The sequence below is a fragment of the Natrix helvetica genome (assembly GCF_964273705.1).
Source record: "Natrix helvetica genome assembly, chromosome: 2".
Taxonomy (NCBI): Eukaryota; Metazoa; Chordata; class Lepidosauria; order Squamata; family Natricidae; genus Natrix; species Natrix helvetica.
In genome coordinates, this window is record NC_138552.1 from 273340439 (window position 1) to 273352958 (window position 12520).

Genomic DNA, 12520 nt, shown 5'->3' on the forward strand with positions numbered 1-12520 from the left:
GTTTTCCTTTTTGCAGCTTAACATGTGCAAACCCAGCCTGTTTGTCTATTTCAGTTAATTTACGTAAATCCAGGAAAAGTCTGAATTCAGGAATTGGATGTTCTGTGCTCTGTATTACTGTTGTAAAATGCTTGCATTCCTACACTCCAGCTGGGAACCCAACACTTTTCAATTTACACACATTCAGAAAGCCATAAGCAACTCACAGTTCTGTTCCCTTTATCTGGGAACAGAAAAACATTCTTTTCTGTACCTGATGTGGCATGGATTCTTCCTTCTTGTGCATAGGTAATCCACAACGTATGACTACAGTTGGGACCAGTATTTCTGTCATTAAGCAAGGTTCTTATTAAGTAAGTGGCGTCCAATTTTGTGACCGTGGTTGTTAGGTGAATCGCTACTGTTGCTAAGTGAATTATGCAGTCATTAAGTGAATCTGGCTTCCCCCATTGTCTTCGCTTGTCAGAAGCTGGCTGGGACGGTTGCAAATGGCGTTTGCATAATTATGGGATTCAAAAATTTTTTACTACCAGTTCTGTGGGCATTGCTTGGTGGCTGTTGCTTGGTGGGCATTGCGTTGCTTGATGGGTGTTGCTTGGTGGGTGTGGCAAGGATATTGCAAAATCCCCATTCCCTCCCCATTCCAGGGGAAGGTTACTGCAAAATCCCCATTTTCTCCCGATCAGCTGGGACTCAGAAGACAGAGAATAGATGGGGATGGGGCCAGTCAGGTATTTACCGGTTCTCCAAACTACTCAAAATTTCCGGTACCAGTTCTCCAAAAGTGGTCAGAACCTGCTGAATAACCACCTCTACCCGGGATTCTGCAGCTATCAAAAATACATGCTGGTTACCAAATTGTAATCATGGGACTGTGGGGATACTACAGTGGTCCTAAGTGCAAGAACCATGTTTAAATCACATTTTTCAGTGCCAATTTAACCTTGACTGGTTGCTAAACAATTAGTGGTAAGTTGAAAGTATGCTGCTAGCTCTGTTGTGCAGTGTGGATTGGGTGATATTGTGTCATAACTGATCACATCAAAAAGACATATTTGATAGGTGATGTGCGATGGAACGTATGAAAGTTTATGCCTTTCAATATATTTCGTTAAATTGGAAAAGGAAATTACATAGAAACTACCAGACTCCTAATATGTTCAAATACAATTTTGCTCTATACAGTTTCTGTAGAGAAGTACAGGTACTCCTTGACTTACGACCTCAATTGGGGACCAAAATTTCTGTCATTAAGTGAGACATTTGTTTAGTGAGTTTTGTCCCATTTTACAACCTTCCTTGCCACCGTTGTTAAGTGAATTGCTGCATTTGGCAAGTTAGTAACCCGGTTGTTAAGTGGCTTTCCCATTGACTTTGCTTGTCAGAAGATCACAAAAGGTGATCACATGACCTTGGGACACAGCAATGGTCACAAACATGAACCAGTTGCCAAGCGTCTGAATTTTGATCCACGGGGATGCTGCAAAGGTTGTAAGTGTGAAAAAACGGTCATAAGTCACTTCTTTCAGTGCTTTTGTAACTTTGATCACTAAATGAACTGTTGTAAGTCAAGGATTGCCCGTATATTCTTTTTTTTCATGATATAAACCAGTGTTTCTCAAAGTGGTCCGTACCGCCCCCTTGGGGGGCGTTAAAGAAGTGCAAGGGGGCGGTAGGAAGTTCCGCCTTACATGGGGGCGTTGAACGTACAGAAGGGGGCGTTGAACAAATTCTATTTATTACTTGTTCTGCCGGACTCACACAGCAGTCATTGCGCGCAGCACGTGGGCAAACCTGCAACACCGATTGTTGCTGTTGGAAACATGGCTTTCATACGAGCGAATGTGCACTTCCTTAGTCAGTCTTGGGTCTAACATTGCGTCCCCAGTAGCGCAAGGAATAGAAAATTCAATAAAATCCCATAGAATGCTGATCAAATTTCTATGATATCCTATTCAAATTTCTATGGCTGTGCTACTGGGGGTCTAGTGTTTGCCGCGCGCAGTGTGAGTCAGCCTCCTTTCACTGCGCCAGGAATGGAGGCTTCCCCAGTAGCACAAGGAATAGAAATTTCAATAGAATCTCATAGAAAGGTGATCAAATTTCTACGGTATTCTATTTAAATTTCTATGGCTGTGCTGTTGGGGTTGCTGGGTCTTCTTCCTTAGAGTTTAGGCGTCCTTGGCACATCTGACGAGCGAAAATGCCAGTTTCAGATACGTCCTTCCCTTCTGTCTGAACAGCCAATCACGTTACAGACTGTCATTTGTGTGTCAGACGTCGGAGATGCCCAGTAATTACTACCATAGAGTTATGAATAGAATTTCATCAAATTTCTGTGGTATTCTATTGATATTTCTATGAATATTTTTTTACTGGGATTTTTCAGAAATTTGAGTCATATACCCGGTGGGAAAAAGTCATAGAGTTATGAATAGATTTCCATAGAAATATTGTAAAATTCTATTGATAACTCTATGGCTTTTTCCACCGGGATGATGATGTTGTTAATCGACGGATTTTCAAATTAATTGTACTATCAGCCATCCTAAGATAAGGTGAGTGTGAGAGAGACCAGGGAATGTATATTATAAACTATAGATTGCTCCATCTCATGTTATATATCAACTCTTTCTTAACTATAAGAGGATGCCTCTTTTACTGGCAGTGTCTTCTTGCACTTTCCAGCTGTCTGTGCTGTTCCCAGTTGCTCTAAATATTCTGCTAGTCTGGAATTTTATTTCAAAAGATTTTTCTATAGCACACTAATATGTACACTAATATAAAGTATGTATTTGTGTTACAACCCCTGGTATGCCTAAATATGGGAGGAAGGTCACTACTCCCTCTTTCACTACTTTTCATAGGAAGTAGTGACCTTCCTCCCATATTTAGGCATACCAGGGGTTGTAACACAAATACATACCTATTTCCCTGGCTCAACTGATAAGGAGGAGAGCCTGTGGCTTAGTGGCTAAGACGCCTGCCTAATATATAATACAGCCCAGGTTCAAATCCCAGTAAGGGTATGGCTTGCTGATGAGAGCTAATTAGCTCGAAATAGATCTATACTAGTCTCCCTTTATTTATTTATCAGTACAAATACAACACTAATATAAAGTAATATCTACTTTATATACTGCCTCTTCATGTAAAATAGCCATTTGATAGCATGATACATTTTTACCTTGTCTTATTCTTATCTAATGCAGCATTCTGCTGTACTTCCAATCATGGCCAACCAGAAATTTCAAGAAAATCCACAAGACAAAAAAACTTATCAGTTCCCACCATCAGATATGCTACCCTAAAACATGTGGTTCCAATGACTTATAATGCCTCTAAGTCATTATAAACACCCCCACTTCACATGGGTATTTATCTGTGGCTATTTTTAAAAGATAAGGAAGTCATGAGACATCGCTGTGGCTGGATTTGTATTAAAAGAAAGATTACTGAAAACATAATGACTATATTTGCTCAGTGTGTGTGTGTATGTACATTTATTCATTGGATAAATTTATATGCCCCCCCCCCCCGCCACTTGAACGCCACAATTCTGGGTGGTGTACAATAAGCAAGATACAAAAATGAAATCATTTCAGTTAAAATCGGTAAATAACCATTGATAGTGATTAAGGGATGACATTTATTATGATCCTGTAGGCATGAACTCATTCCGGCCCCAACACCTGAGCCCAAAATGCTATGCATGACCTGCCTCTTTGGTTAGGTTTTGGCATAGTACATTCTGCTAACCCAGCATTGATTGATAATCAGGCTAAACATGCTCTAACACATGTAGAATAATTTACTTTAATAAGAAGTATTCGGATACAGGTACTCCACAACTTACAACAATTTGTTTAGTGGCTATTTTGAAGTTACAACGGCTCTGAAAAAAGCAACCTATGACCATTTTTCACACCGGTCAAAATTCAGATGCTTGGAAACTGAGTCCTATTTATGATGGTTGCCGGGTCCTGGAGTCATGTGATTCTCCTTTTGCGACCTTCTGACAAAGTCAATGGGGAAGCCAGATTCACTTAACAACTGCAGGGATTCACTTAACAACTGTGGCAAGAAAGGTTGTAAAATCCAGCAAAACTCACTTGTCTCACTTAAAGATAAAGGTTCCCCTTGCACATATGTGCTAGTCATTTCTGACTCTAGAGGGCGGTACTCATCTCCGTTTCAAAGCTGAAGAGCCAGCACTGTCCGAAGACATCTCCATGGTCATGTGGCCCGCATGACTAAACACCGAAGGCGCACGGAGCGCTGTTACCTTCCCACCAAGGTGGTCCCTATTTTTCTACTTGCATTTTTGGCGTGCTTTCAAACTGCTAGGTTGGCAGAAGCTGGGACAAGTAACGGGAGATCACTCCGTTATGCAGCGCTAGGGATTCGAACCGCCAAACTGCCGACCTTTCTGATCGACAAGCTCAGCATCTTAGCCACTGAGCCGCCGTGTCCTGATGTCTCACTTAGCAACAGAAATTTTGGGCTCAATTGTTGTTGTATGTAAAGGACTGCCTGTGTTAATAATGTTGCGCTGTTAACCGAAGCACAAGGTAAGGAGAGCAGGAATTAATGTTTCCAATAGCAGCTACACTCTTGAATGTGAATTATAAAAAAATCAGCAACAATAACGGATAAATGTGTTCATAGTAGGTGGGTGGTTTTTCCTTTGTTTAAGACCAAGGACAAAACATAGCCACAGAGTTGCTGGAGCAACTGCATTCTGCTATCAAGGCTATTGGGAAATTCAATCTAGAGCTGATCAGATGGGTCAAATTGGAAAATATACAGAGAGTCCTGGAATTATGACCTCAACTAAGACCAAAATATCCATTGCTAAGCAAGGTGGTGGTTACACCTGATTTTACTACCTTTTCTTTTGGCCATGGTTGATAAGTGAAAGATTGCAAATAGCAATCATATGACAAATTGGCTGCTGCAACCCTTGTAAATACTTGCAGGTTGCCCAGCACCCAAATTTTGATCCCGTGACCCTGGAGATGCTACTATAGTTGCAAGTGTGAGGACTGGTTGTAAGTAGCTTTTTTGTTGGGGGGGGGGGCTGTTGTAACTTTGAACAGTCACAGAACAAACGGATGCAAGTCAAGGACTACTATATCTTTTCTAAAAATAGCAACAAGCGAGAGAGAGAGAAAGAAAGAAAGAGAGAGAGATTACCTTTAAAACATTATTTATTAGTCAGGTTTTGTTTATTTTATTTTTTGGGGGAAAGCAGTTACTGTTTCTTCTTTATAAAAAGTGTCCCATCCCAGTTACATCGAAGTGATTAAAACATGAAGATGTGGAGCAGGTTGGCTGGTCATGTACAGAGGTCCCTGGCCAGCCCGTTCATTGGGAGCTGGACGATGTAATGCCGGCGTCCACGTTAGCTATGGTACGGATGCTGTGGCCTGGCCGTGCTAATCCACCCGAGCCTGGCAGCCAGCAGAAGCTCCAGGATTAAGGCTAATCCCATTGGCACTGACAGCTTGGCCTGAGCTGCTCCCCTCCAAACGGAGGCAGTGTGTTCAGGGGGAAGGGAAGAAATGGCCTGGCACGGGGCTCACGGCAAAACAAGGGGTGTCCCCCCACACACACTTAGATCCAAAGAGGAGCCAGCAGAGAGAGACCAGGGAAGAAGCAGGGCCAGCTGGCCGATGGCTCCCGTCCCCCCACTTGTGGGCGCGGGGCTCAGGAATGGGTTAAAGTGCTCAGGCCGCCCCCTCTGAAAGCAGCCCTCCTAGGCTGCAGCACCAAAGGGCCCCAGGGAGCTGAAGGCAGGGGCGCCCCCTGTGGGATGGTTGTAGCACCAGTGAGAGGGAGGGGGGCCAGCCGGGGGTGGCAAGGCATGGGGCTGTGTTGGCAGCGGCAGTGGTGGAATCTCTGCTTTTCTCAGGGGTGGGCTGGGGGTACATTCGAGACCAGGCAGTAGCACCAAAGTTCATGAGGTGAATGGTAGGCTGTCGGTCTGGGCTACTTCCTCTTCCGGCCGACTCCTCCTGAAAACAGAAGAGAGAGACAGAATGACCGAGCCGTCCGGCAGGTAGGGGCCGAGGGGACTTGCCAATCCAGAAACGGCCCTGGTGATTCTGACCCTGCCTTGGGTGGAATGCAACATTTTTTAATTGGGTTTGTTGAAGGCCCAGTTATTTTATTCAGACATGTTCGACTTCCAATAGAAGAAAAATATCTGTAGCTCAAGGCTGAACTGTGGCATTCTTGGTGCTCTCTGAACTTGGTTATTTCTTTGCAAGTATTTCCTTACCCTCCGAGCCTCGGTGGTGTAGTGGTTAGAGTGCAGTACTGCAGGCTACTTCTGCTGACTGTCAGCTGACTGCAATTTAGCAGTTCAAATCCCACCACGCTGAAGGTTGACTCAGCCTTCCATCCTTCCAAGGTGAGTAAAATGAGGAGCCAGATTGTTGGGGGGCAATAAGCTGACTCTGTTAACCACTTAGAGAGGGCTGTAAATCACTGTAAAGCGGTATATAAGTCTAAGTGCTATTGCTATTGTTACCCGACTAAGTAGATTCATCAGTGCCATAGCCAAGCAACCGACCAAGCCAAAAGCACCAAGAACTCCAGGCGTTCAGCTTTAATAACATCAATGTCCTTGGTTGTGTATGTGGGTTAGTGTGATTTGTACAAATCCAGGTGATTTAATTAACAGATGATTCTGGAATTTAAATAGCAAAACCATTAGGTACAAAGAGGAAGTTTGGTTTCAGATTTTGGTTTTGAAACCTACAGTATAATAGACAGCTTTTACGGCATGTAGTAGTACCGGGTAGAATCTGTTCTGGGCTTGGAAACTAAGCGCGGTCAAACTCCCACCAGCTACTCCTTCACCTCTACAGAGTATCCCCAAAACTACTTCAGATGACGATGACTGTTTTGGGAACAGGTTATATAGGTGGTGCTCAGGCATTCTCCAGCTAACTGGATACGAGGACCAAATCCGTCCTGAGAGAATCAAATCAGCCAATCAGATGCCCTGACATCTTGTTTCTGACCGGGAGATTCTGTGGAGGGCATGTTGAGTATCAGTCTTCTTCTTTCAACTCAGGATCAAATGGTTGGAAGCAGACTGTCTCTGAGCATGGCAGCTTTGGAAATAAAAAGAAACGGTAGCCCTCAATCAAGTTATCTTTCCAAGCTATGGTGCCACTTACTTTTGTAGCCAAGTGCCCCCAGGACTCCATAGGGCTTGGGAGGTTTACCTGTGCGTAGAGAGAGAGAAAGGGAGTCATTCAAGGCCAGTTAATCAGTTAACTTCTGCACTATTCTTTGCCCATTGGTGAAATTCTTTTTTTTTTTACTACCGGTTCTGTGGCCGTGGCTTGGTGGGCAGGGTGTGGCTTGGTGGGTATGGAAGGGGAAGGATACTGCTAAATCTCCATTCCCTCCCCACTCAACCAGAGGTAGCATTTTCCGGTTCTCTGAACTACTCAAAATGTCCGCTACCAGTTCTCCAGAACCTGTCAGAACCTGCTGGATTTCACCCCTGTCTTTGCCCCTTTCCTCCCCCTAAAGTAGTGCTCTTACCTCCATAGCCAGGTACACCTCCACCTTTGAATACCAAACGAGAGAGAAAATCTTGTTAGCATCGCCTTTACCCCTTTAAGTCACCACCACCCATTTTCCCCACTGTGCTAAGAATTGCTCAGAACAAGGGGCCCATCTAAAGCGCTTCTTTGTCAGTGGCTGGATCCATGCATTGCAGTAAGCCATCATTTGCTGAACCATGGTGTAAAAAAAAAGCAAATGGCTGGTTCACACAACATGCAAAGCTAAAATCGGAGGAACTGCAACATACGCTCAGTGAAAATGAAGTAGTTTCTGCCCCCGTGAATTGTGGAGATGCAGCCAATTCTGCGGGGTAAACTAGCCACAGGGTTGAGAACATGTGATATGAATGCAGCAGTTGTTTCATTAACCCGGGTTTAATAGATTACGAGAAATCTGGCCATTGTGCTGTAAGTGTTGTATTGACTGGGACAGACTATTTTCTTTAGTAATAACCCCTGGAAGAATTATGAAAGGGCATTGCTCTGTTAATAACAACAGTTAATGTTACTGAGGTAGTACACACACTGGGGGGGGGGGCATCATTCGATAATCATTGCCCTCAGGACACAGGCTTCCTATTCTGGCTAGACAAAGATTATTTAGTCCAGAGCCCCTTCCAGCATTTGGGTCTGCCATAGTGATGAAATTCATTTTTTTTTACTACCAGTTCTGTGGGCGTGGCTTGGTGGGCGTGGCAAAGGGGAAGGATACTGCAAATTCTCCATTCCCATCCTACTCTGGGGCCAGCCAGAGTTGGTATTTGCCGGTTCTCCAAACGACTCAAACTTTCCGCTACCGGTTCTCCAGAACCTGTCAGAACTTGCTGAATTTCACCCCCGGTCTGCTAGGACCTGAGGCCTTCCCTTGACAACATACCTGGGTAAATAGGAGATAATCCAAAGCCAGTGCCAGTTGCTGCAATAGAGGGGAACAGGTGGGAGAAAGCATAAAAAGACTTCGAAGGGTCAAACACAGAGGACACTTGATTGACACAGTTAAAGGAAGTATTGGAGGACTGAGGCAGCCAATGATTTTGCACACGTGTAAAGAGGACTCTTGCCGTTAGAGTACCAAAAGCAGTATTCAAACATTGTATTGAAAGCTAGCCAACTGCGTTTCAGCTTCATATGCTGGTTTCATCCTTCCATGTGGTTAGTTTATGCTACAGTTGTTTAGTGTGATTCCAAAAGCTTGGGTTAGCTCAGGGATCGGCAAACGTAAACACTCAAAGAGCCATTTGGACCCGTTTCCCACAGGAAAGAAAACACCAGGAGCCACAAAGGTCCTAACCGGAAGCCCCCTGTTGAATTCTGGAGTTGATCAGAAGTTCAGTTCCCCCACCATAGAGTCTCCTCCTAGCGCAGCGTACTTTTTCCTCTACCTGTCATAACCAAAAGCCCTATCAATTGTGGAGACAACTGGAAAACCCTCCCCTTGCCATAGAGTCTTCTCCTGGCGCACTGTGCTTCTCTCCCCCCCACCCCCCTGGAAGCTCCTCTCAAAATGGTGGCGCCGACCGGTGACGGAGCGGCAGCAGAGGGAGGAAAGAGCCACATACGGCTCCAGAGCTGCAGTTTGCTGACCCCTGGGTTAGCTGGATAAATTGTGGTTAAGCTAAGCTATAGATGAGCACATGCAAACCCAGCCAGTGTGCCCCCTGACATGTTTGTGGACTTTTTCAGCCCACTCAACATCATGCAAGTGCAGCTGTGGGCCTGCCAAACCATCTAACATGTTATCTTTCAGTAGAACATTGACTCTTGAGTTCCGTTCCACTTTTGACTTCCGTTCTACTATACAGCTCTCTGGCATATTATTTTATAAAAACTTGGATATTTTCTTTTCTCCCTCTAGTTAAAAGGGAAAAAAGAGAAAGAGAATTGCAGGAATTGCTTGTCCTTAAGGAAACCATGCACAAGATAATCCACTGTTTTAGAACAAATGTGGGAAGATGGGAAGAGTTTGCAGAAGATGCTTAATCTTTTTTATCGTTGTGGCTGAGATTTGGGAGAAAGGTAAGACATCGTTTTCAATCCCAGGAAAGAATGGTGTTTTTCTCTAGTGACTCAACAGCAATTAGAATACCAGCGCTGGAACCCGTAAAACAATACAAGTAGCTCTTTAGAAGGGCAATCTCATGATATAACTTTAATCAATGTTTCTCAATGGTGACAATTTTAAGATGGGTGGGCTTCCATTCCAGAGGTGGTATTCAGCTGGTTCGGACCGGTTCTGGCATACCGATAGTGGAAATTTTGAATAGTTCAGAGAACCGGCAAATACCACCTCTGGCTGGCCCCGCCCTTCCACCCCCGTCTTTTCCTGCCCTGTATTCCCTTGTTTTTTTTAGCTCAGCTGATTCATGTGGCAGAGTGGATTGCCATATCTCAGCTGACTTAAAAATCAGCTCAGCTCCCCAGCGCTGATGCAGAGGACGGTCTTTGAGTGCTGTGCGCACACACAAAGCAAGTGTTAGGCACGTGCATGTGCAAAGTGCACTCTCATGGAACTGGTAAGAAAAGATTTGGAATCCCACCACTGTTCCACTCCCAGAATCCCTCAGAAGCTACAACTAGTCCAAAATGCAGTTGCCCCAATCCTTCTAGACCCATGATGGCAAACCTATGGCACGCGTGCCTGTTGCTCTTCTGGTTTCTGGCATGCACATGTGCATTGGCCAGCTGGTCTTTGTGTGGGTGCTGAAAAATGGCCCAAAAATGCCAAAAAACCCAGGCTGTTTTGGGGCCATTTTCAGGGTGTTTTTCAGACTGTTTTAGGCCTGAAAAACAGCCCCCAAGTGGCCAAAAAACAGCCAAAAATGGCCGAAACCCAGGTATGAACACACTGGACAGCTGGTCTTTGGGTATGCGCGAACACCAGCTGGCTGGCGTGCATGCACATGTTGGAAACCTGTTCTGACCACCCTCTCTCCACGCCTGTGAACAAGCCAGAACACAGGCTTGGCTGTTTGCCACTGTTTATTTGCAAGATAACAAACCCTTTGGCCGAGGGCCCAGATAACTCAAAATACAAGAAAAACAAACCAGATATTCAAACACGGCTCTAAGACAAAGACTTTCTTCACTGCTAATTTCGAACGGTTGTTTCCTGCAAATGTCCCCTCCCAACACCTCACCTATAAGCTCTCTTGGGAGGGGCCAACCCACAACCACCTGAGCTGAATTATCTTCTATGAGCCTTCCTATGTAATTGCTGCTTTCTTTTCTCAGCCCTTCTTACTCTAGCATCAGGGACAAACTGCCTTTGATCCTCCCCACTGCTCCATGCCTCAGGCGCCTCCTGGTGGCCAACCAGCCCCTCTGGTCCCTGCTCTGAATCTGAAGCCTGCACAGGATCCTCCACATCGTCCAGGACAGACTCAAATGATCCCTCGCTATCCGAGTCCATCAGCATCTCAACCGGATCCTGCTGGGCCACAACAGAAACCCTAAGCCAGCATGTACTCTGGCCAGCTGGTCTTCGGGTTTTTGGCACTCCGGTGTGCATTCAGGCACGTTCCGGTTTGGGCACTTGGTGCCGAAAAGGTTTGCCACCACAGTTTTAGACTCTCAGTACTGGGAGCAAATTATACTGGTTTTTCTCATCCTGCATTGATTGCCAGTTGGTTTCCAGGTCCAATGTAAAATGCTGACCTATAAAGCCCCTTATGGCTTGGTTCCTTGACACCTCAAGGACCCCCTTCTCCCATCAGAATTGAACAATCCAATCAGATCTGCCAGGGAGAAACTGCTGTAAACCTCACATTTTCAGGAAATTCTCTGTGTGTGTTTGTGTGTCTGAGAGAGAGGGGGGAGGGTTAGGGAGAGGGAGAGGGAGGGAGGAAGAGAGCGGGGAAGGGAAGCGGGGGCAAGGTAGTGCTGCTTCTTTGTGGCAGTCCCAGCCTTGTGGATTGGCTCTATATTGGTCTTTTGGAAACTTTTAAAAATGTAATTGTTTTAGAAAACTTTCCCTTGATCTAAACTTTGCCATCCTGATTTCGATTTATGCTATTTAGAGGCTAAAACACATGAAGAACGGTTGCAGGAACTGGGTATTTCTAGTTTAATGAAAAGAAGGACTGGGGGAGACATGATAGCAGTGTTCCAATATCTCAGGGGTTGCCACAACGAAGAGGGAGTCAAACTATTCTCCAATGGTAGGACAAGAAGCAATGGGTGGAAACTAATCAAGGAGAAAAACAACTTAGAACTAAGGAGAAATTTCCTGACAGTTAGAATAATTAATCAGTGGAACAACTTGCCTCCAGAAGATGTCAGTGCTCCATCACTGGAGGCTTTTAAGAAGAGACTGGATAGACCCTTATCATGAATGGTATAGAGTCTCCTGCTTTAGCAGGGGGTTGGATTACAAGACCTCCAAGATCCTTTCCAACTCTTGTTATTCTGGTATTTAGTTTTATCGTGTTTGCAATTGTTTTATTCTCTCCCAGATGTCTGTAATCTGAATGTGTTCTATCTAAGCCCCCTAGAGTCTCCTAGAATTGTAGCGTCATAGAAATATGTTAAATAAATAAAGATATTGTCACTTGAGGCTGGAGGCAGAGGCGAGCTCTACCTATGAATGTAATAAGGCTGAAAGGTGATAGGGAGAAAGATACCTTCCTCATTTGCTTAATAGGATTGTTCTAATTATTTTAGCAGCTTGTAAACCAATTCTGAACTGACAGATCCTGGAAGCTAGTTAGTACGTGGATGGCAATTACTTGTTAATACCAAGGTTATTCACTAGGCTGGATTTTTTTAAAAAAAGCAGCCCTAGAGATCGCAGTGGCAAAACCATTTTGCTTACACTGCTAAGAAAACTGCATGGATATAAGAAGAACTGGACTTTTTTTTTAAAAAAACTTTGAATTGGTTGTATAGGTCAGGGGTCTCCAACCTTGGCAACTTTAAGCCTGGTGGATTTCAACTCC

The 12520-nt window shown here is 44.6% G+C and overlaps 1 protein-coding gene across 6 annotated transcripts in view; it reads right to left on the reverse strand.

The window, feature by feature from the left end:
• Positions 1 to 5192: 5192 nt before the first annotated feature.
• The window catches only part of ELN (elastin), a 121797-nt gene continuing 114469 nt past the window's right edge, over positions 5193 to 12520 (reverse strand). For 4 of the 6 annotated variants that reach the window (XM_081942411.1, XM_081942410.1, XM_081942409.1 and 1 more), the window contains exons 29-32: positions 8464 to 8502; positions 7564 to 7587; positions 7191 to 7238; positions 5193 to 6017 (exon numbers count right to left, since the gene is read on the reverse strand). In XM_081942411.1, the coding sequence (XP_081798537.1) occupies positions 5992 to 6017; positions 7191 to 7238; positions 7564 to 7587; positions 8464 to 8502 (137 nt within the window). In that variant the 3' untranslated portion in view covers positions 5193 to 5991. The remainder of the gene's footprint in view (positions 6018 to 7190; positions 7239 to 7563; positions 7588 to 8463; positions 8503 to 12520) is intronic. The other 2 variants (XM_081942412.1, XM_081942413.1) reach the window with 1 other exon arrangement.